General features: G+C 39.8%; 2 protein-coding genes across 5 annotated transcripts; both read left to right on the forward strand.

Moving 5' to 3' along the window:
* Window positions 1-1,125: 1,125 nt before the first annotated feature.
* On the forward strand, window positions 1,126-11,173 carry nexn (nexilin (F actin binding protein)). Of its 4 annotated transcripts, XM_067230522.1 has the most exons (16): window positions 1,126-1,237; window positions 2,848-2,967; window positions 3,749-4,244; window positions 4,565-4,756; window positions 5,293-5,377; window positions 5,516-5,664; window positions 6,885-7,085; window positions 7,204-7,380; window positions 7,476-7,664; window positions 7,757-7,948; window positions 8,304-8,354; window positions 8,722-8,916; window positions 9,369-9,593; window positions 9,703-9,891; window positions 10,031-10,394; window positions 10,525-11,173. In XM_067230522.1, exons 3-16 carry the CDS (start codon window positions 3,780-3,782, stop codon window positions 10,536-10,538), a joined length of 2,688 nt encoding a protein of 895 aa, XP_067086623.1. In that variant the 5' UTR covers window positions 1,126-1,237; window positions 2,848-2,967; window positions 3,749-3,779; the 3' UTR covers window positions 10,539-11,173. The 4 variants fall into 4 exon arrangements, with proteins under 4 accessions (XP_067086623.1, XP_067086621.1, XP_067086624.1 ...); XM_067230520.1 differs by lacking the exon at window positions 10,525-11,173 and having other exon boundaries at window positions 10,031-10,512; XM_067230523.1 differs by lacking the exons at window positions 8,304-8,354; window positions 10,525-11,173 and having other exon boundaries at window positions 10,031-10,512.
* Window positions 11,174-12,353: 1,180 nt separating this feature from the next.
* On the forward strand, window positions 12,354-20,313 carry mindy4 (MINDY lysine 48 deubiquitinase 4). Its single transcript, XM_067230501.1, has 18 exons — window positions 12,354-12,473; window positions 15,080-15,199; window positions 15,336-15,514; window positions 15,596-15,869; window positions 16,005-16,225; window positions 16,325-16,383; window positions 16,475-16,584; window positions 16,665-16,781; window positions 16,889-16,977; window positions 17,178-17,279; window positions 17,412-17,475; window positions 17,897-17,962; window positions 18,127-18,194; window positions 18,387-18,450; window positions 18,661-18,822; window positions 19,155-19,329; window positions 19,541-19,619; window positions 19,724-20,313. The coding sequence occupies exons 1-18, from the start codon at window positions 12,414-12,416 to the stop codon at window positions 19,770-19,772; spliced, it is 2,058 nt and encodes a 685-aa protein (XP_067086602.1). The 5' UTR covers window positions 12,354-12,413; the 3' UTR covers window positions 19,773-20,313.
* The last annotated feature ends 4,151 nt before the right edge of the window (window positions 20,314-24,464 follow it).

The following is a 24,464-nucleotide window of genomic DNA, read 5'->3' on the forward strand; positions in this document are numbered from 1 at the left end:
TGGACTCATGTTGTTTTTATGTTTGAGTCCAAATAAGATGATCGCTAGACCTATTATTTAGAAAGTTTCTTTCGATTCGTAATGTGGTGACACACTGACTTCTGCAGTGACTGTTATAAAGCACAGAAGAGCGCAGACATGGAATTCTGCGGGCATGCATCCTTTTGTGTTTTTGGTTTAACTGTGTTGATTTTACAAGCATTGATTGCTATACTGAATTTCCTTTGGTCAGGAATTATGAATCTAAATGAATGCACTGACTAATAAACTACACTTTTAAAACTCAAATTTGAGATTTTATTGGGGCCCAGCAAATTCATACTGGGGCATATGCCCCAGTAAAAGGGTCTAGCGACGCCACTGCAATCTTTACGAAGTATTGTCATTGGATCGTATGCCAATAAGAGTCCCTGAATTACTAAATTATAGGGGTATATTAATGTATAAATCTGAAAATTGTGACAAACCTGTTGTATGTATGACTTTTGAAATTATATGTATACCAACTGTTATTGCACACTGACAGGGTCTAGACTGATAGGGTCAATGCTGGGGATAATAACAGACTATCTGCTATCCCAAATAACTGATAACACCTCCAGCCTCGAATGGACTACAAGAGGTAGTCAACTGATAATGTCAGTCCAGAAGTATTCCTCTGATAAACTAGAGGCAGTGAGAGCTCTTGATAAAAAGCAACCCACACTTTTGACATCAATTCCAATTTGAATATTTCTGTAATTTTAGACACAGTCAAGTATTTTGACAGGTGTATAACTTTATATATCTTGTTGATGCATGTTTTCCTGCTGCTAATCGTCATAACTTGCAACGGAAAAGCAGAGATAATCCATGCAACGTCCTTATTTGCCGAAGCAGAAAAAAAACTATAATTCATTAAATAAAGTACTACTTATGTCGAGCTCTAACATTTTAATTATATTCGGAGACCACAGCCGCACCTGAACCGTGATACTAGCCTTCTGTGCGTGTGTAAGCCAACAGCTGAACCTGCCGCTGGCGCGTACGGAATGCGGTTGACGACTAAAGCAACAGCACTTTTATGGAAACCGCTCACCGATACGTAACCTCACCCATTCTACTTTGAGTTCCCGCAGACTGAAGTCTCAGAGGGAACGCTCCGCTGTTCCTTGACTTTACACGTTGGACTATATCCTACTTTTATTGAATACATTGCGTTTTGAAAACAAGAACAGGGATAACGATACTTAACAAGGTAACTTTAGAAGCTTATTTTAATGTATTTCAGAAATATATTGTAGTTGTTTTGCCTAAATGATTAGTGAATTATACTTGTTGGGGATGAATTAGCCTTTTACCTTTATTAAATGAACTGAAGTGTTTTGTTCAACGTTTGTTAAAATGTTTGATGTAATGTTTAAAATCTTCCATATACAGAAAATGTACAATCATGAATTTGGTAATGTCATGAATAGAACATGCAGAAACATTGTGTAGGCTATGTTAGTATAGGTTCCACTTGGATGTACACTACACAAAAATAACAAGAAGTAAACGCCTGCAGAGTTGCTTTAGTGACTTGAGTGAAAGTATAAATTATATATATCCTGAATACTTGTAGTTTAGCAAGCTACACTGGAATGAGATTTTGAAACAGCTGCATAATGGAAGCCATAAATAGGACTCCTCTTGCCATGCCTAAATTGATACGATGAGATGGCAGTTCAAGTTCTTCTTAGTAAATCATTGTATGAATTAGGGTCACAATGTGTGTTTCTAAAGAACCCAAAGACAACACTTTCACAAATTTAAATGTTTACCATAATAAAGGCGTTGAGATAAATCTTTAGAAGTCTTTCCATAGCATGCGGTCAAAAATATATGAGCAAAAGGTTCATAGGTTATGTATATGGTGCTCCAAAAACTTTTCATTTAATCACAGTTTCCTTAGTCATTACAGAGAATGTCATTTGTATTCTAATGTGTGTAAACTTTGCTTTTTTTCTCCAAATTATCCATGCCTTTAGACAGACATGATTATATGCATTTTGATCACTACAGTGATTATATCTCCATCTATTTCTGTCTATTCAACCTCCAAGTTCAGCAAATAAGGCTTATCGAAAGCATCCCAACTGAGTGTAATGTGAGATTAGATCAGATCAAACTCTAAAGTGAAAAACTATTGATAAACATTGATAAACTGTTTAATCTCAGATTAAGAATGTACAATTTAATTTTGCTCACTCATATTTCTGGTAGATTTGACCGTTTTATCAAGATTCTTTGGAAACTCTGCCAACTTTAGCTTTGTCCAAGCACATATCACTCATCAGAAATAGCCATGATCACATGTCAGGGATATACAAGTGGGCTAAAATTAGAGTCCTTTGCTGTGTGCTCTGTTACGACAAACTGGGGAGTGGGGGAGGGGATCCCCAAAGTACCTGGCAAAGACATCCTTCCACACCTGCAAGGTGCTGGATTAAACATCCAAAATTGAACAAGTTTTATTATCTTGTTATGCCAAGTCAATTATACATACAATGTATTTCTTCTTTGATAACGGTTTCGTAAGGTTACTGGAAGCCTAACTTGTGTCTTGGTAAATCTTACTTCTACTCCCTTTACAGTAGCTATTTAAGTATGCATCTAAGACACTGCAAAAAAAGGTATTGCCATCTAGTGGTCACCCCTAATCTTAATAGCATTCACCTCTCTTACGCTTTTACTTAAATTCTAACCAAAGTCAGTCAGAATTATAGAGCCATTCATTTGTAGCATTCAATACATCTCCAGTTGAAACTTTCAATTGAACATGAACACTGTTACAGTTATATACATGTTCTTCTTTTTTTTTTACAGAAGCAACAATAAACACAGACACTTTCTGTATTTCACTCAGTCAAACAGAAGATAGGTCTTGCACAATCCAGCCCGGGCCCCTGCAGTAAAGCCTTGGACTTGTGGTGCTCGCTCTACCTGGTGAGCCTCTTGGGGAGCCCCGCCACAAGTGACAGTAGTACTTGAGGCGCTAATTAAACCACTGAGGCATTTAATCAGATTCCTCTCAAAATAGGATCTCTGAAGCTAGCATTGCTGCTCAATTGGCTAAGCGGATGAGGGATTTGTGTGTCTTATTGATACGTCTGACTGCCTTCCCATGAATGTTGATGCGAAGAGTTTTACTATGGTTGGACTATAGAAACAACAGATCAGATAGGTACTTGGACTGGTACAATACGGTTGTAGCCAAGAGGCTTGCTCTAGCTCAGCAGTTTGGAGAAGCTTCCACATTACACTCCTGTAACTCCTGCCAGAGTGGGTTCTTTGGGTGTAAACTTGCAAATCGCAGCATTTGATTGGTTGGGAAGTTTGCACAGGGACTTGGAGGATAATAGAGTTAAAGTGTTACTTTAGTGGAATATATCCTGTGACAGGTTCTTGAAATAACAATGCTAGTATAATTTTTTTACAAACGTAATTATGGCATGTCTTAAATCCCCCCAAATATCAAATGAACTAAGTTAATTACTAATAATCACTCAAATTATTTTATAAATCAGGACGAATCATTATGATGTAAATGAAAATGCTATATCATTTGTATTTAGGAAGTGTAGTTGTTTGACAAACTGATAGTTAATTTTCATTCATTGTATTATTTTACAGCATTGAAAATTACATTTTGCAGATGTCCTGCAAAAATATCTAGTTGTTTTACAGTGTTGATTTTCTAATTGGCATGTACATGTATTTTTTGCAGGTAACATTCTACTTGTCATTGTGGCGCAAACATGACTGAGGTGGAAAATAACATGACACAAGACAACATGGTTGATGTTGCCTATGACATGAGTGATGATGCACACAATATAAATGATGTAATACACAATGAAAACGACACAGCACAAGGGGATAGTGAAGAAGCTTACAAAGACAACGATGAGACGCACAGCGAAAATGATGAATCACAGGACAAGAATGAACAAGAAGACAGTGACCGACCACACAAAGACCAGGATTTAGCATTCTGCGAAAAAGAGAAATCAGACAGCAAGAACGATGAACGACATGATAAGGACGATGTGACACATGAAGAAATTGATGAGGCACACAACAATGATGACATGGCTAATGGGGATCCCACTGTCAATGGTGTTCCACATAACTCTAACGATGAGGCAACAGAGAACAATGATATGACGCAGAATACAAATGATGGCTCACAAAACATCTCTGAAGTTCTACTGAAACAGGAGGTGAGCCATGATCATGGTAATCTCTACATGTATTTGGATGTTTACTTAAATAACATGTATCCCAAAGTACTTTCAGCTCTTCACATTACCTTCACATAGGCTCAGTACAATATATCTCTTCATGTCCTTCTAATTATTCCATACTGTAATTATTCTATATTTCTAAAATCATTCAATATTTAATCTCCACACCAATGGCTGTCATTATTCTCTGGTTTTCCTTTAAACTCTTTCTCAAATGAGTTTTCTCCAGTTGTTTCCAGTTCTAGTTCAATCTTCTAGTCTGTTTCATTCATGTCGTCTAATGTGTTGTGCCACAGAAACTGCTTGGCTCCAAAAAGGCAGTGGCGCGTAGTTATGTGCCGAAGCTGAACAAGGGCGACGTGAAGAACAAGTTTGAGGCCATGCAGAAGGCCAGGGAGGAACGTAGCAGGAAGAGGAACCAGGACGAACACCAGAAGAGGAAGGAGCAGTACATCAAGGAGAGAGAGTATAACCGCAGGAAACAGCAGGTCAAACCCCTTCCATTAACCGAGGCCGCCCTGCATGGCATGAGGCATGGCTGTCCACGACGTTGCCGGTGTGTTTGAGAAAGAATTGTCCGCGCCACTTCAAAACTACACACTACACCTAGTTCTACAGCACGATCCCACCATCAAGAAACAGAACCCTTTTAATTCAAACTAAATCCATTTAACATAAATTGGTGCTTGTATTCATATATCGTTTGTTGCCTAATCACAAGCATACATTTAAAAGGGCTTCCTATCAGACAGCGTTTGTTGTCTGATAGGAGGGATTAACAGTGAAACAGAGAGAGAGCCCTCCCTCTGAGACAGAATGCAGACTCGCTGATCTCTACCTCTGTCACAACAGCATCCTCCAATCACAGGCATTGCTGCTGTCCACATGACCATGCTATTACCAGGGATTATGCCCCAGAGTGTTTGCTAGGACCAGCATGGCTCTTGAGATGGCAACTTTGCAAAGCAGATGATCCCAGATCAAACATAACCTCACCACAATCTCCTGACTGATCTGCCTGCAGATAAAAGAACTGCTTGCCTCTAGTGATGAGGAGGAGGAGGTGAAGCCGGCCAAGGTAGAGAAATCCTACGTGCCCAAGATTACAGGTAGGATTGGTCGGTGCAGGGAAGGGGGTAGTGGGGGATGGGGGGGAGCGCCACAGGTGGCCCCACAGTTGATCCGAGGATACTAAACTCCCACCATTTGTGGTTGTCTCATGGTGTCTTCTATGTACGGTTCTTCAGGCAGTGTGAAGGGAAAGTTTGCCGAAATGGAGAAGCAAAGACAGGATGAGGAGAGGAAGAGAATGGGGGAAGAAAGGAAGAAGCGGGCGACGCAGGACACCATGGAGAAAGCCAAAATTCAGAAGGAGCTGGCCAAGAAGGCTGCAGAGGTATGTTCGCTTCGTGAATGTTTGTAGGGAAAAAGATTTGGAAAATGGGACAGTGTTGGCTAGCTCTGCTAAACCACTTTCTCTGTGGAGAGAATGGCTTCCATGTATCTGTAATCATTCAGGTAATCCTCAGCTGCCTGGCGGATCAGTTATTTTAAGAGCCATTTGAAAGCCAGTTGGTGTGGCCTGAACATAAAGCCAGCAATGGAGTGCTCCATCAATACAAGCGCTATGGCAGTCTGGAGAGTAAAAGGAATTTATAACTTTTCAACCATGTCTATGAACCAAAATAACACCAGTCATCACCCTTTAACAAAAAACTAACAACGGGTTTGTTGGAAACTGTATTTCCAAAATGATAAAGTAATATTTGTACCTACATTGTGCATGCGTACACATATCCATTGCTCCAGATAAGTAATTATGGGCAATTACATGCTACTTATTGCGCCTAATGTTCTTGCACCTAATTAATTTAATCCCATTAACAGAGCAGAGGTGACTAAAATCAAGGTAAATCAAGAACATAGTTTTTTTGTTGTTACATATTTCAGTTTTTGACCCATATTTACTTTTCTTGAGAGATACTTTAACTTGCCATACAACTGTCAGTGCCATGTTGGCACTGGGCTGTAATTATTGATTACAATTGATTGTAATTATTGAAATAAAACATTTGTCATAACAAGGGTATGGGAGACACACATCTGAACTCTTCTGGCACAATTTAACTTGTACTCCACTGCTTTGTTGAAATAATTGGAGCCATAATCCTTGGAATACTGAACTATTTGTAATCATGCATTGAGAGCTACCCTGCACCGGACAGTGTAAACAAAGGAAATTCTGAGCGAGTGAGTTGGTAGCGATTGTGCCAGCATGCTTGTTACTGACACAACCTGGGCCACAGACACTGCCAGTTGAAGACAGCATGTGACTGGCAACTGTTTCCCACACTAGTGACAGACTGAATTAGCCCCTATCCACCTCCTCCTCGGCTGCTCTGTGACCAAATTAGACTCTCCTATCTTGGGGCTGACACTCACTGACTGACCCACTGTAACTGTCAAAATGTTCTCTTGTAGAGATTGTTTATCAGCCTGTTTGTGGATTTGTGTGTGCGTGCGGTTCTAGAAGCATATTATATATGTTTCTATATATATATTATATATTCTAAATATATAAGTAAAATCTTTTTTTTTATCATAACCATCTGCCAGGAGGGAGATGACACCATACTGGTGCGTGTGGTGCCCGCCAAGCCCTCTCGACCTCCAGGCAGGATCAAAATGAACTTTGAGGACTTGGAAAAGAATCGTGAGGAGGAGCTAAAGAAGAGGACAGAAGAGGAGAAGAAGAGACGCTATGATGAGAACAGACGCTCCTTCAGAGATGCTAAACGGCATTCTGTCGTTGTTCAGGTTAGTTTAGGGAAGTCACTTAGGGATTTATCAGTGGATGTGAAACTCTTAATCTCCTAATACAAATTCTAATTACATGTGATGATCGTCCTGAATATAAATATTTTGTCCTCAAAAGCCTGATGATGAGGACAAGCTTCCAGAGAAGGAGCAGGTTACTCCTGGAAAGCTGAAATTGACCTTTGAGGATCAGGAGAAGGAAAGACAGGAACACATGAGGAGGAAGGCTGAGGAGGAGGCAAAACGGCGTTTAATGGAAGAAAAGAGAGGCTTTGAGGAGGCCAAGCTGGAAATGGTGATGTTTTCCTAACATAACTACTCCTTCAGGGAAGTACAAATACTAAATTGTTCAAGATGGCAGCAAAAATAACGGTTCAAAAACACTTTCAGGGAGAAGAAGTGGAAGACTCCCAGGGTGCTCAGGAGGAGAGGGAGGATTTCCGACCAGGAAAACTTAGGCTGAGTTTTGAGGAACTGGAGAGACAAAGGATAGAGGAGGAGCGCAAGAAAGCAGAAGAGGAAGCCAAGAGACGCATGAAGGAGGAGAGGAAAGCTTTTGCAGAGGCCAGGAAGAGCATGGTGAGTTTGAGCCTCCACACTCACAGAAAATAATTTCAAGGGAGTCTCGTGTGATTTGATTATTTGAACCGTCTTTGTGTCCCTTTCCCCAGATGTTGGATGATGATGATGAGGTGTTGCTAGCCATGCTGAACCTGGAGAGCAGTAAGCCAGGGAAGCTGTGTGTCAGCTTTGAGGAGATGGAGCGCCATAGAAGGGTAGAGGAACAAAAGAAGGCAGAGGAGGAGGCCAAGAGGAGGCTGGAGGAGGAGAAGAGACTCTTCGCAGAAGCTCGCAAGAGCATGGTGGGATTGTATGGCACACACTTTCTGCACGTGTCTGAAGCCGCAATGACAAATAAGGGGCCGGTTTCAAAGATAGGATTTGCTGTGGTTGCCAGTGATCACTTTGAATCAATAATTTTGAAAGGGGCCAATGCTGTGCCTTCTGAAATGCACTCTGCTTGATATCATCTGAGCACATATACATGTCAACTGACTTAAAACTAACCCTAATGTTAACATCAAAGGGTGAGTTTGATTTGAATTCAATCCTATTCTAATTGGACTCTAATATGAGATTAATGAATCACACATTTTGAATAGCCATACGTATGCTCAAATGATATTTTCTGCAATGTCTTCTACATTTTTCTTCAAGAGCCCGGGTGTGGATGAAGAAAAATACAAAGCTACATATAGACATGGAGATGTAAGATATTTTCAGTTTAAAATCACTGTTGCATTTTAACAAAATAATTACGACGTTAATGACCATTTGATTCATTCGTATACACATACATGTGAGTTTAATGTGATGCGTCATATTATTCTGTCTGGACATTCATTCTGCACATTATGCTGCTGTTTCAGTTTGAAGAATGTTCCCCAAAATGTATTGTGATGGTATTGTATTGTCACCCAAGGAAAAGCCACTACTTTATATTTACTTTATACTTGGATTTTGTGTGCTGCTGCCTTATGACAAAACTTTCAGGTGTAAGAATTGGATTTATTGAATTGTGGGGCACCAGGAGGACTCATGAGTGACTCAACCCTTTGTCTGTGTGTATTCACAGGGACAAGATGTGGAGGACGTCATGGTCAGGAGTGAGTCACAGGAAGCACTGTATCCAGGGAGACTGGAGATCAACTTCGAGGAGTTGCTGAAGCAGAAACAGGAAGCTGAGAGGAGAAGCAAGGAGGAGGAGCGCAAAAAGAAAATGGAGCAGGAGAAACTGGAGTTTGAACAGCTTAGACAAGAGATGGGAGAGGTATGCTTTAAATGTTTAAAATATACAATTATCAACATCAGGACAAGGACAACAGCAGGGGTCTCTGTAAAACAAAAGTTAACCTTTTTTTTTTTTACTAAACTGCATAATCATGGAAAACGTTGTAACTGAGTTAACTACTTGTACTCGCTGTAAATTATATTATTGTTGCTTGCTTTCCTACAGGAACACTCTTTCACTTTTGAGGTTCATGTTGTTTAATTTGTAACTTGTTTAACTACTTGCTCTTATGTTTCTTCCTATTGACACTTGGTTGCTTATCACCTTGTATGCTCATGTTTTGGCTTCCCGCAATGTTTTTTGGGGCTATCTCGTTGTTTATGATCATTGACCTATGCACTTTTTGTAAAGCTCTCTCTTGGAAGTCCCTTTGGATAAAAGCATCTGCTAAATGAATAAATTTAAATGTAAAACATGTTTTCTCTCCGAAGGATGAGGTCAACGAGAGCTCAGATACTGTGAGTAAAGAATATGAGGAGCTGAGCAAGCTCAAGAGGACCGGTTCCATCCAGGCCAAGAACCTGAAGTCCAAGTTTGAGAAGATCAAGCAGTTGACTGATGACGAAATACAGAAAAAGATTGAGGAAGAGAGAGCACGGAGGAAGGCAATTGATGAGGAAATCAAAGAGAGAGAGGCGGAACGATTCCAGGAGGAGGTATGAGTATCTTTGCATTAGGAAAACCTTTCTAGAAATTTAATCGTTTTTGACAGGTTACCACAGAGCATTACTCTAGTGTCACATAATTAGGCTCTGTTTTTCTCAGGAGGGTGACGGAGGAAAAGTGGATGGCGGAAAGACAGATGACTCTCCATTCAAACAGAAGGTGGACATGCGTGCTCGATTTGAACAAATGGCTAAAGCCAGAGAAGAAGAGGAGAAGAGAAGAGTAGAGGAACAAAAGCTCCAGAGGATGCAATTTGAGCAGCAAGAGATTGATGCCGCCCTCCAAAAAGTAAGTCCAGCTCAACCTCAACCATTTCACATAAAAACAGTGGACAAACTCGAGCATGACATTCTGGAACTAGCCTACAGTAGTAGTGTTTCTCATGCACTAATTGTGGTTTGTGATACCTTGTGTCATGTTTTGGCAGAAAAAAGAGGATGAGGAGGAGGAGGAGGGAAGCATCATCAATGGCTCTGCCGCCTTCGAGGACGAGGAAGACCATGCCAGGTCAGGGGCACCATGGTTCAAAAAGCCCCTGAAGAACCAATCAGTGGTGGATGCTGAGCCAGTTAGGTTTACCGTGAAAATCACTGGGGAGCCAAAGCCGGAAGTGACCTGGTGGTTTGAGGGAGAGACGCTCCAGGACTGTGAGGACTACCAGTACATAGAGAGAGGAGAGACGTACTGTCTCTACCTGCCAGAGACCTTCCCAGAGGATGAAGGAGAGTACATGTGCAAAGCAGTCAACAGCAGGGGCACCGCTGCTAGCACCTGTATCCTAACGATAGAAAGTAAGACTACCTTAGTGTGACTGCATGCCTGCATGACACCTACTGGTTTTCTGGATGTTCCATCACTAGTGCACCATTTGCTCGTCTCCTCATTGGCTTGGATAACCGCTCTTCTGTTTCTCTCTTCCAGCTGAGGACTACTGATGCTCTCCTCTTTATGGAACTTTCCCTGCTGTCTCCCATTCTTTTTAAAAGTCATCTCTGATGGTAGGGCCAAACAGCAGAGGGAGTAAATTAGCAGTATGCTTGCCATTCCTCCAAGGGAGAAATACACAACATGACAAATATAAGATGTTGTTGTTTACGTATCGCTTATCAGTAAAGCTGCACTCCCCGTTAGAATAGTAAGAAATCTGTGCCAAAGCAAACGTGATTTTTCCCATTATTGATTACAGTGATAGCGCATAGATCATAGGGATTTTAGCATCTTGGAAAATTCCTCTCACAAGTGTGTCCAGCCTATGGAAATTCCTGTGTACATGTAGGTAGACCTTACACTGTAAACACAGTGCATTTGAAAATTGATTATTCAAAAAAATATTGAGAACCATTATTGACCATTATTACTGACAATTTACACTGTTTAATTTACATCATATAAAATGTTTGGTTATAATGTACACTTAGATTTGTATTCATAATTCATAAAATAGTTTTCGTGTTAAATGAACTTTGACACTGTTGTTTTAAGGTTTTAAATAGAGACAGTATAGGTGGTAGAGTAGCCTAACTATTCGTGATATGTTGTTATTTAAAGTTTTAATAAAAAGTGCTGAATACCACTTTGTCACAAAATTATTTGTCTCAATATTTTCTCTATTTATTTTGCTTTTATTAGAAAAGGAAATATATGAACATGTTGATCTATTCCTGTTCAATGCTATATACTACAGTGCTTGGTATATTTATACTGTATTACAGTATAACTCATAAAATGTAACATATTGTGTATTAATGTGCCATTCTACAGAAAAGTTAGATAGGTACTTACGCACATTGCACATTTCTACAACAAACCAACTAATGTATACCAACAAAAACAAAATCTGCAAAAAAAATAAGGAATTCGTTTTTGGAGGCCACATTAAGGTCAGATTTTAATTTCTTAGAACTTAATAATTTTGAAAACTGCAAGAACTCCAATTGATAGATAATTAGGTGACAAAACGTTATATATGTTCATTTGGGCCAGGGTAATGCAGGTCTAGTTTCAGTCTGTGGTACTGAAGGTCATTTTGGAGAGCCTACACACCCGAATTTAAACTAATTATCAAACGCAACCCTTCAATGGAATACATCGAAGTATAGCCTATTCCTCAAAAAGTTACAAATAATAAATAAAACTCTTAAACGACTAAGGGCAATTTTATACTAAACTGTATGGGTTTTAACTCAAAGTAGTTTCTGGTGTTGTTAGCCTTATATTTATCAGTTGTATGCAGTTTCGTGAAGTCCATAGTTTTTTATGCGTGCAGAAAACAACTGACAGCAGACGGATGTCCCTTCAAAATAAGAGCATAGCTTTAAAACGTGCCAGAAGACGATAATTTGGTAGTGGAGCCCACCATTGATTTAAGCGCTTCTTTCGGTTAGTGTTAAAACATACATTTTTCTGAATTAACGAACAATTCGTATGCGACTAAAATATATAAAAAAACGTTTCAAAATCACATGATGCTGGTTATTAGTAAATAAGATGCATAATAGTGAGCATGTCCAAAATGTATTTTGTAAAAAAAGCGACAAAGCATATTTTGCCTCATGCCCTGCCATTGATTTTGACCATGATTATTATTCTGAAATAACTGGTGTTTACTTCAGTCAGCTATGGCTAAACTATGTCTTATGCGTATGCACTCTCAACGTACATTTAGAGAATGTCTCTCAAGGGTAGATAATAGGCTTTATTTTGAAAATTCATAAAATATCAACCGGAAATAAGAACCAGAGACGATCGATGTCTTCACGACACAGGCTCTAGGACGTGGTATCAGCAGATACAAGTGTCATTTTGTCATCATGGTTGTACTAGCAGAAGAAGTTGCTGCATCACTTGTGCGGGAATATCTCAGTAGAAAAGTGGGTGTAACGTTTCTTGTTTTGAGGAATGATACTGTGGCTTTTAATCATCCTTCAGACAGCACCACAGCAACACGGACAGTCTAGTGTCTAATGTAGCTCTAGCTAGCTGTGCAGTAGCTAACCAACGCTATATAATACGATTCTTACATTAAGTAGTTGACATTTTCTTGTCCTAATCCGCTAACGCTAAAGCGAGTTAGTTACCTAACTGTGTATTATTTAGAAGCGGTGAAAATAAGGTCTGTGCAGGAAATTGACTTGATGATGTAGTGTAACCATGGTAACCATGACAGAAAACTAGCCTAACTTTAGCTAGCTAACATGTACGTAATGTCATAATCAATACTGTAAATTATGACTGTTCTGTTTATATTAAGTTGAATTGTTGAATATTGCCATCTTTATTTTGTGTCCTTAAATATTTTTTTTTGAATTTTCAGTGTCCAGGGCCAGGCTGGCGTGGTTTAGTCTAGGTTCTAATGTTTTCACTTAGTAGTAGCTCTAGTGCAGTGTTACTCATTGCGCGGCTCGCGAGCCTCATGCGTCTCGCCAAGCTTTAATTTGTGGCTCGCATAAATAATACGGTAATTGGTAACAACAACGCTAGCTCTAGCTTAGCTATAGTTATTTTCAATTAATAGTGTTATATACGGACTGAAAATGGATCGATTCCGATTCGAAACAAAGTCGCGCACCATTGGACAGCAACAAAGCAATGCGACAGTGACAAACGAGGGAACTAAAGATTCGGAGCATGCGAATGATCCCATGTTCAGGGATGACAGATAAGCAGTCAGACATACTATTTTTGTATGTAACTTCTGATACTTTGCAGTAAAAGTGGCTCTCCATATTGACTTTGTCCTATCATTGTGGCTCTCATGAAAAAAAATAGTGAAGACCACTGCTTTAGTGCGACTAGCTCTACACCCAGTGGCGGATTTAGTGATTTGGGGGCACCAGGCGAAAACAGGCATGGGGCCCCCTTAACTCCTATTCTCACTCATTTCAATCCATTTAATAATTATTAATATAATAATAACTAGAGAGGGTACAATTTCTGGGGAAATTGTAGGGTGTGCTTGCTAGCTTCGTTTGCAGATGTGTCCGTTTATTAACTGTAATTTTTACAACTGATATTTCTGTATATTTTATATAAAAATGCGTATGCCTATACTTTTTATGAAGATTGCAAAGATTTAAAAGCATACATTTGTTGCTGCTCATTTACAATTCAAAATACAAAAAGTGAAGTGTAGAATGAAACGGTTGTCTTCTCATTTCCCCAGCACGATGGAATATTGATAAGCTATAGCAGCCTCAGTTGAAAATATATTGGGCAATCCGTTGCAAAACGGTCCTAACCTCTATGACACCTTAAGTTTTTCCCTTCTATCGATATTTCCAAGCATTTAGCCTACTCATATTGCATTAATTCATTAAGAACCCCCTTTGAAACAAGCTATTGTAACACCATTGTCACCGGCAGTATTTCAGATGGAATCGCGATTCAAACAGTACCATCTGCTGACAGAAAATATGCCCCCAAAAACGTAAATAAGCTTGACATTTATTTAGGGGGACATGGCTAATTCAAAAAAGGTTTGTTGGAAGCGATCATTGTCAGTAACAATGCCAAATTTGGTCTCAGTCTAGAGCCCTGCGTGGAGAAGCTGACCCCGGTAAATTGTGCTACGAACAAGCTAGCATAGCTGCTGTTGCTAGCCAAACTTCACTGAGCAGCACTTGTGCTAGCTGCCGCATCATTGGATACCAGTGGAGAGGAAAATTACGTTTCCTTTAGTAGTTTCAGTTTGGCAACTACTTGTTTACTCTCCTCTTTTGTCTTTCTCTTTTGTGCTCCGCTCGGGGAGTTGCGTTTAATTTAGCAAATTGTTTTTTGCATTCACTTAACTCTTCTACTGTCTCATATTAACCAACTGAAATGACGTGCTTTGCTGCGCAGTTGCTGCAATCGATGGAATAGTCCACAGTAGTATCGGGTGGGAGGGGAAGCCTGCGTTGACAAATAGAATAAACGCTCTGTTGGTATCTTTGTTGATACTTTTGGGGAAGGTTATGATTTATAATGGATTTGTATTATTATTATAGTTATTATTGATCACATAGTATTTTTATGGACTCTTTCAAGGGGCCCCCTGGCAGCTGGGGGCCCCAGGCGGTTGCCTTCTTTGCCTAATGGGTAAGTCCGCCCCTGTCTACACCTCTGAGAAGGGTCAATAATATGTTAATGATACCCAAGGCTACCATGAATTTCCAATCCTGTTTCTGGAGATCTTCATTCCTGTAGGTTTTAGTTTCAACTGCAGTTGTAACATACCAAGAATTAGGTGTGCTAGATTAGGGTTGGATTGAAAAGTTACAGGAATGTAGCTCTCCTGAAACAGGGTTGAATAGCTATAGTAAAGTAGCTCTCCTGAAACGATTTCAGAGAGTGAAAAGCTACAGAAAAGTAGCTCTCCAGGAACAGGGTTGGAGAGCCCTGATACAGAGCATGGTGCCATAGTTAGGCATGGATTATTCCAGGAGTAAGGTCACCTACTAGACACACAACCACAACGTTAACTGTTTTTGTGCGTCAGGGACTCAAACGAACAATGGCCTGTATGGACGAAGAGCACCCTCGCACAAGTACCAGTATCAACAACAGATCTGACCTGAGACAGGTTCTTCATATGGAGGGTCTCTGCAGGACTAACAAGGTGACAACACTGTTTGTGCAAGGCACTTAAAAGACTTTCATTTGTCTGCTTATTTATGGAATCCATAATATTCTCCATTCCAAGGCTAAACGGCTAACGGCTGTTTGTCAATAACAGAAGAATGGTCTATTTTCAGGCTCAAGGCAGTCCGCTAAAATCCATGTTGGAGATCATGGTGATATTTCAGATTGATGGACATAATGACCCCAGAACCAACATCAGGAGTGATGTCCAGAAGTCTCTGTCTGCCCCTCAGACTGTAAACACCAGAAAAGACGACCCGGCACGACCTGACAGTAGAAAGATCATATCAAGGTATTCATCATCATTGATACACATTTGCTTGAAGAGTGAAAGAGACCATTTTGAGGTTTATCTGATCTGTGTGTTATACAGGTCTTTGACAGAGGTTGACTGTCCAGCCCAAGATACATCCTTATCTCTAGCAACAGACAGACAGTCCACACTTGCCCAAATAAGTCAAAGCTCTTCCATAAAAAAACAACAAGACCAACAACCTCTGTCTATGCCTTCCCAAGCCAGTGACTGCACCATAAAGAAAGAACAGTTTTCAGCCGGAACAATTTCTGCTACGGAGATAACTCAGAAGAAATCAGTTAGCCGTATCAGACGGGGCATGATGGCTGGTCCTAGATCTAGTTTATCTGAGGTAAAGTATAAAGCGACCCTGCCTGTTTATCTCAAGCTGACACTTGTCATAACACATAATTCTTACTAACTTAATTGATTGATCTTAACTAACTAATTGATTTGGTTTGTCTTGTACAAGGAATCAAATAGAAAGCATCAGACTTGGAAGGTGGGGGTAGTCCGTTCTCATTTTGGAGTTGATGAAGACAGTAGAAAGACCAGAGATGAGGATGAGATTACTGACCATAGAGAAAGAACAATCACTGGCTCCACAAGAGCAAGCCAAGAATCTTGGATCACACATGAACTGGAAAGCAAGGCTGGAGAAGGTTCTGGATTTGAGAAAGTAGAGAAAAACATACAGAAAGATTACAGGTAAGTAGTTTGTCACTTTTGAGGCTGTATTATGAATATTCAGTTAGTTCTATTGTTATCTTGGTTTTGTTGTTAATTTAATTATTACCTTTTTCCTAGAACACAATTAAAGCTGAATCGCAATGTTGATAATCTGGAGGGGATGGAGATGATTTTGGGTAATTGGCCTTTTTCCAGAAATACTACAGTTGTTTTCTGTGTTGGTACAGCTCTTACTACAGTGTTGTATTCATGTGTGCTTTGTGGCAGATGACATAGATGATGATGAGGAGCTTCTGGAACTGTCCAGAGTTACCCTTCAATCAAGAATACCTCAACACAGCCACGATACCTATCCCATGGATCAGAACACTGCCAGTGTAATTACAATTTTGCTTACAAAGCCAGCGATGGGACATTGCATTTTCAGTTTGAACTCTCCTTTTTGTGTGTTTTTCAGGCCCTCAAAGAAGTTCTACTTGGCTCCAGAACCAGTTGTTTCAATGCAGAGTGGAAGAGTCAGAGCTTCACATTTTCAGAGATATCTGATGTGAGATATGGAATTATACAAAAGAAGGTAGAGACATATCTGTGATCTTGGACACTTCTAACCACTCCATTTTGGAGTTTGACCGTTTTGTGTGTGGCTGTGTGTACTTCTTTAATAACATGACTATCTTGCAGGGTGGTCCGTGTGGAGTTCTTGCTTCAATGCAAGCCTGTGTTCTGAAGAAACTCCTGTTTGAAGGGGCCAACATTGACACAAGCTTGCAGTAAGCACTTCTCACATTTAAAGCCATATCCTAATCCCACATGCACTAGCGTTTGAACAAAGTGTTCCTGGCCATTTCACATTAATGCTCTCTTTCATTCTTTCGGCCAATGTTAAACAATCAAACTTGAACTTTCTCATGTTAATTCCATTTTAACCCTGGATGACCTGCAGCTAATTCACACAGCATTTTGTCACCAGGAGATTAAGGCCGTCGAACACCTCGAGGACAAAGTGTCTGGCACTGGCTTCTGCTCAGGTCCTGTGGAGGGCTGGGGGGGGCAGGAGAGCCACCATAGCTGTGTAAGGTCGCACTCCTCCACTCCTTAGAATCCTTGAGTCTTGTAAACTCTCCGTTGCTTAAAATAAATTGTCAACAGCAACCCCTGTATTAATTAGCAATGACAATCACCCTTGCACAACCTCTTCTTACAGAACTTCAGGAACAAATAATTTCGTTCCTTCAGGACAGTACAGATCTGATGGTATATTTGAGAAGGTGAAGTATTTATTTACAGCATGAAGACTGTTGATATGCAGTTAGTTGCATCTCCTTTCCATTCAATGCCTGAGTCTTGGGACCAATCTCCAGATGCTTAGCATTTTGATGTCTCTGTGAGAACTCAATTGTGGATTAGACTCTGCTTTTCATTATTCTTCATTATTTATGAAACACTTAGTTTATGTAATTACTGCATGCCATCAAAGGTCTAAAGATGTATAAAAGATTATAAAATACCAGGAGTTGGATTATGCCTATAGCTCAAAGACCTCAGACTTGTTACCAAAATGCAGCAATATATGTAAATATATACATATTTATTAACATGTCAAATAAAAACAATTGGGGGGGAGGTAAACTGTTGTAAATCAGACATTCTAAGATATATGTGGTATCTCTTCCTTATTTTTTATTTTAGATAACATGTTTTACTGTTGATAACATGAAGGACCTTCAGTTGTTGCTGGATGAACACATACATCAGGTTTGTGACATTGTGCAGTTCATGTTCATGTTTTCCCCTTTCCAAAGACAATGCATGTTCAAATGAGCAAACTTGAAATTAACTGAAGATGTCTTCATGAAATAATGAGCCTTTGTTTTACTTGCGTACCTCACTCAGAGAGAAACATCTCTCTCTCTTTCTAGTTTGAGTCAGGAACCTTAGGATGCATACTGTTGACCATCTCTGTTATTCTGTCCCGGTCTATTGACAGGTAAGTGTTGCATTTAGTACTGACAGTGTTGAGCATGCATACTTTTAATACAATACCAAAAATATTGCTTTATAATAGAAGAAAGGTAAAATATTAAGATCTTTGGTCAACAATAATGCAGCAGTGATAAAAGCATGGAGGAGATGCAGTATGTGGTTGTTCTGCTCAGCATTGTGGGGTTGTCCTCTTCAGAGTGAGAGAGGATATGGATGTGCCCACCACCACACTGATCGGAGCCTATGGTTACTGCACACAGGTGTGTGTGTGAATTTAAATAGAAAGTTGTTGTTTCTGAATCATATTACTATAGTACAAATCCCCAAGCTTTGATATCACTTGTAGGACAAGCTCAATCTGAAAGATGATGTTACTTACAGTACTGCGAGTATGAGTTTGGCGTCTGTGCCTGACCTCTGACATTTCACACTTAGTTGATGACGTTCGTGTTCACAATGATCCCCCACAGGAGCTGGTCAATCTGTTCCTGTGTGGGCGGGCGGTTTCCAATGTCTTTGACAATGACATGGAGCTGGACTCAGGCAACGGAAACCTCACCCTCCTCCGGGGCATCCAGAGGCGCTGTGACGTGGGACTGCTGTCCTTATTTGAGCACTACAACATCTGCAAGGTGACACACGCCAGGACACATGATCAGGTCATTCATTAGGGCTCAGTTTTAGGTTGCAGGAGTAACAGTAAGTAGAGAAGAAGTAGAGACACAGGGATGTTGTGAAAAATGCAAACGTGTTGTGTTTCACCCCCTCTCCCTCCCTCTCTCTCTCTCTCTCTCTCTCTCACCTGCCTTCCTATGTACCTTGAACCGCCTCTTTGCAACAAAGCATGAAAATACAAAAAATATTCAAAATGAAAAACATAAAAAAAAAATCATTCCAAGATGAAAATAAATAAATCCTATTCCATCAACAACTGCTAAAATATTGTATTTGCATCCTGTGTAAGGTTGGATCTTACCTGAAGACTCCCAGATTCCCTGTCTGGCTGGTGTGCAGTGAGAGCCATTTCAGCGTAGTGTTTGCCCTGCAGAGGGAGCTGCTGACAAGCCAGCTCCGGGAGTTCGACCTGTACTACTACGACGGCCTAGCCAATCAGCAGGAGGAGATCCGCCTTACTGTCTGTACGTATTGAAGCACTGATGAGGAGTCATGTTTGTGTTCTGGAAGGAATCCGGTGAAGGAAAGTTTAAATCCTCTGTGGTTCGTGTCACTTGATCTTCTCGTTAAAGAAGGATGATTTGGAAGATTAGAGAGTGGTGTTAAAAGGAAAGCCCACTGTAAATGAATATACTATACAAAAAAAGGTTTTATTGAGTCTTTCTTTTCTCCCAGCGGTAGGAACCTCGGCCCCACTTTCGGGCCCCCAGGATGCTGAACTTATTCCTCCTCTTGAACACTGCATCAGAACAAGGTGTCTACTGTATTAAGTCATTACATTCTTCATGCAGGTGTGTAATGTGATGTGCTCCTTTGTCCGGCTAGTACTTATTCCTGTACTGTCTCTTTCGCGCCTAGGTGGAGTGATGCCGTTGTTAATTGGAATAACACAGAGCCTATTCTCTGATTGGCCATTGAAAGTGGAATCATCACATTGAACTCAGAGAGAGACCACCCTCGAAGTTTCTAAAGAGAACCTACTTTGTTGCAGATCAAAAGGAATGTACTGAAGCAATTTTTATTTACTTTGATTATATCAACATTAAAAGTAATGTGTGGGGACACCCTTCAGGCTGATTCCAGTACATAGTGTGTACAGGTGCAATGCAGGTCCATTTCAAATTTAATTTTACAACGGGTACTTGAAGATTGTATCCATGTAAATGTTTTGTAAAACCAACTTGTGGTGCAGGATGTGTATTTTAATAATGAATGTGGCATGGCTTTACCTCCCAATACCATATCAGGAGCAGTGCCTATATAATCTGAATGTTAAATTTGTTGTTGTTAAAAATAGATTATAAAATAGTAACTTTGCCTTCATAACCTACTATTTTTGTCTGACATTGTTTATAGATTTCTAATGAAAAAATACTTATTAATGCCTACATTTATGTTTTCATTTGTTAGTAAACAGTTTTTATTAAATTGTAGTTAATAAAAAATATATTATTGGGTGTGCTCAAGCCTTCGGCGAGAGCACAACCTTTGTTCTCTCACATATATATTATTATTGGGTGTGCTTTGCCTTCGGCAAGGGCACAACCTTTGTTCTCTCACATATATATTATTATTCTTTTTATTATTCTTTTTGCCCCCCTAAAACTCAGTCAATATTTGTCCTACATAGACAAAGTTGGTGTCAAACGTTTCGTCTTGGTAGCGATTGAGTTGCTTCTATTGGAATTTACGTTCCGTTGCATGGTTTAGGCTGAAGTTAAGTTTTTGTGGCGAAAAGTGAAGCTAACGGTGGCTAATTTGCTAGCCACAGTCACTGACGTTACTAACGTCACTACGTCACGAAAACCCGCGTGACTACCTTTGGCAGAACATTCGTTTCCATCTGTTAACTTGGGGGATAGCTAGGCTAACTATAGCTTTACTGCAAGGCAGCTGCAGAAACGCCACAAGAAAAGAGGCCAGGGTGATAACTATTTACTCATTTTACTTTGTGATATGACACACAATTGTGATGTGTAATGTACAATATAAGCTGATATTATTAAGGAAGTACATCTACTTTCGGAAACAGTAGTCTACTATTTCACTGAAGTATTAGCATCATGACATTAGCCTGTGTTGCCCGGGCAACACATACTACAGTGGTCTATGATGTAGCGTTATCTGTTTTCAATCGTTAAAATAAACATTCCTCACATATACATTTTCGTTGTAGGATTTATTCTGACATTAGTAAACGATTTGTTGGTGAAATTACCATTACCTGTCGTTTCAAACCAGTGTAGCTCACTGCAACGCTGTAGCTTACACGAGACACACTACAAAAACATCTACACTACACAGCTGTTTAGGAAGTCAAACAGCGACAGAACATGTTCGGCACTCTCCTTACTTAAATCAAAAGTCTATCTAACTACTAACCTGAACTTCATTGCCACAGCCTAAACTTTGTCAATCTGTTCATGAAAATAATTAATTTCAGCCTAAACCGTACAACGGAACGTTAAATCGAATTCAACCAACGCAATCGCTACCAAGACGAACACAGCAGTACTGTAGTCTAGTACTGTACCGTAGTAGTACAATTTACCGGGGCAGCTTCTCCACACAGGGCTATATCGCATTTTGCGTTGTTACTGACAATGATCGCTACCAGTGAGCTTTTTATGAATGAGCGATTTTCCACTAAATAAATGTCAAGCTTATTTACGTTTTTGGGGGCATATTTTCAGTTAGCAGATGGTACTGTTTGAATCGCGATTCTATCTTCTGCCGGTAAAGTCGTAGAATAATCTTCAAAGGGGGTTCTTTATTAATGAATGAATGCAATATGAGTAGGCTAAATGCCTGAAAATATCACGAGAAGGGACAACTTAAAAGGACGTTTAAGTCATAGAGATTAGGTCCATTTTAACACCGGTCTGCCAAATGTATTCGTTTTGATTCAGCCTGTCAGCTGCCTCTTGCAGGGGAAATGAGAAGACATCATATTTCATTCTACACTTCACTCGTATTTTGAGTTGTAAATGAGCAGCAAAAAAAGATGCTTTTAAATCTATGTAATCTTTATAAATAATAAGTAGGCCCGATGCATTTTTATATAAAATATACAGACCCCTGTGCAACCGACGCAAGCAAGCACACCCTACAATTTCCCCAGAAATTGTATCCTCTCCAGTTATTATTATTATTATTTTTTTTCTTTTTGCCCCCCTAAAACTCAGTAAATACTTGGCCTACATAGACAACGTAGGTGTCAAAAGTTTCGTCTTGGTAGCGATTGAGTTGCTTCTATTGGAATTTACGTTCCGTTGCATGGTTTGAGCTTAAATTAAGTTTTTGTGGCGAAAAGTGAAGCTAACGGTGGCTAATTTGCTAGCCACAGTCACTGACGTTACTAACGTCACTGCGTCACTAACGTCACGAAAACACGCGTGACTACCTTTGCCAGAACATTCGTTTAGCATCTGTTAACTTGGGGGATAGCTAGGCTAACTATAGCTTTACTGCAAGGCAGCTGCAGAAACGCCACAAGAAAAGAGGCCAGGGTGATAACTATTTACTCATTTTACTTTGTGATATGACACACAATTGTGATGTGTAATGTACAATATAAGCTGATATTATTAAGGAAGTACATCTACTTTCGGAAACAGTAGTCTACTATTTCACTGAAGTATTAGCATCATGACATTAGCCTGTGTTGCCCGGGCAACACATACTACAGTGGTCTATGATGTAGCGTTATCTGTTTTCAATCGTTAAAATAAACATTCCTCACATATACATTTTCGTTGTAGGATTTATTCTGACAGTAGAGAACGATTTGTTGGTGAAATTACCATTACCTGTGGTTTCAAACCAGTGTAGCTCACTGCAACGCTGTAGCTTACGCGAGACACACTACAAAAACATCTAGCTACAGTACACAGCTGTTTAGGAAGTCAAACGGCGACAGAAAATGTTCGGCACTCCCCTTACTTAAATCAAAAGTCTATCTAACTACTAACCTGAACTTCATTGCCACAGCCTAAACGTTGTCAATCTGTTCATGAAAACAATTAATTTCAGCCTAAACCGTACAACGGAACGTTAAATCCAATTCAACCAACGCAATCGCTACCAAGACGAACACAGCAGTAGTGTAGTACTGTACCGTAGTAGTACAATTTACCGGGGCAGCTTCTCCACACAGGGCTATATCGCATTTTGCGTTGTTACTGACAATGATCGCTACCAGTGAGCTTTTTATGAATGAGCAATTTTCCACTAAATAAATGTCAAGCTTATTTATGTTTTGGGGGGCATATTTTCAGTTAGCAGATGGTACCGTTTGAATCGCGATTCCATCTTCTACTGCCGGGTAACGTAGTAGAATAATCTTCAAAGGGGTTGTTTATTCATGAATGAATGCAATATGAGTAGGCTAAATGCCTGAAAATATCATGAGAAGAGAAAAACTTAAAATGACGTTTAAATCATAGAGATTAGGTCAATTTTTACACCGGTCTGCAATAATGTCACGAAAACACGCGTGACTACCTTTGGCAGAACATTCGTTTCGCATCTGTTAACTTGGGGGATAGCTAGGCTAACTATAGCTTTAATGCAAGGCAGCTGCAGAAACGCCACAAGAAAAGAGGCCAGGGTGATAACTATTTACTCATTTTACTTTGTGATATGACACACAATTGTGATGTGTAATGTACAATATAAGCTGATATTATTAAGGAAGTACATCTACTTTCGGAAACAGTCTACTATTTCACTGAAGTATTAGCATCATGACATTAGCCTGTGTTGCCCGGGCAACACATACTACAGTGGTCTATGATGTATCTGTTTTCAATCGTTAAAATAAACATTCCTCACATATACATTTTCGTTGTATGATTTATTCTGACATTAGTAAACGATTTGTTGGTGAAATTACCATTACCTGTGGTTTCAAACCAGTGTAGCTCACTACAACGCTTTAGCCTCCCCGAGACACTAGTGTGAGTTGCTAACACAAACTCCTCAGCTGTTCAAGTCAAACGGCGACAGAACATGTTCGGCACTCCCCTTACTCAAAAGTCTTTCAATAGTTGAAACAATCTGACTACTAACCTGAACTTCATTGCCACAGCCTAAACTTTGTCAATCTGTTCATGAAAATAATTAATTTCAGCCTAAACCGTACAACGGAACGTTAAATCGAATTCAACCAACGCAATCGCTACCAAGACGAACACAGCAGTAGTCTAGTACTGTACTGTAGTAGTACAATTTACCGGGGCAGCTTCTCCACACAGGGCTATATCGCATTTTGCGTTGTTACTGACAATGATCGCTACCAGTGAGCTTTTTATGAATGAGCGATTTTCCACTAAATAAATGTCAAGCTTATTTACGTTTTTGGGGGCATATTTTCAGTTAGCAGATGGTACTGTTTGAATCGCGATTCTATCTTCTGCCGGTAAAGTCGTAGAATAATCTTCAAAGGGGGTTCTTTATTAATGAATGAATGCAATATGAGTAGGCTAAATGCCTGAAAATATCACGAGAAGGGACAACTTAAAAGGACGTTTAAGTCATAGAGATTAGGTCCATTTTAACACCGGTCTGCCAAATGTATTCGTTTTGATTCAGCCTGTCA

The sequence above is a fragment of the Osmerus mordax genome, chromosome 27 (assembly GCF_038355195.1).
Source record: "Osmerus mordax isolate fOsmMor3 chromosome 27, fOsmMor3.pri, whole genome shotgun sequence".
NCBI classification, from domain to species: Eukaryota; Metazoa; Chordata; class Actinopteri; order Osmeriformes; family Osmeridae; genus Osmerus; species Osmerus mordax.

Coding starts and splice junctions, on each gene's coding strand:
- nexn (XM_067230520.1), top strand. CDS start 3,780: ATGACTGAGGTGGAAAATAACATGACACAAGACAACATGGTTGATGTT. Junction 4,757..5,292: donor ATAACCGCAGGAAACAGCAG/GTCAAACCCCTT, acceptor ATCTGCCTGCAG/ATAAAAGAACTGCTTGCCTC. Junction 9,594..9,702: donor CGGAACGATTCCAGGAGGAG/GTATGAGTATCT, acceptor TGTTTTTCTCAG/GAGGGTGACGGAGGAAAAGT.
- mindy4 (XM_067230501.1), top strand. CDS start 12,414: ATGGTTGTACTAGCAGAAGAAGTTGCTGCATCACTTGTGCGGGAATAT. Junction 12,474..15,079: donor GGGAATATCTCAGTAGAAAA/GTGGGTGTAACG, acceptor TTTGTGCGTCAG/GGACTCAAACGAACAATGGC. Junction 18,451..18,660: donor CCTATGGTTACTGCACACAG/GTGTGTGTGTGA, acceptor GATCCCCCACAG/GAGCTGGTCAATCTGTTCCT.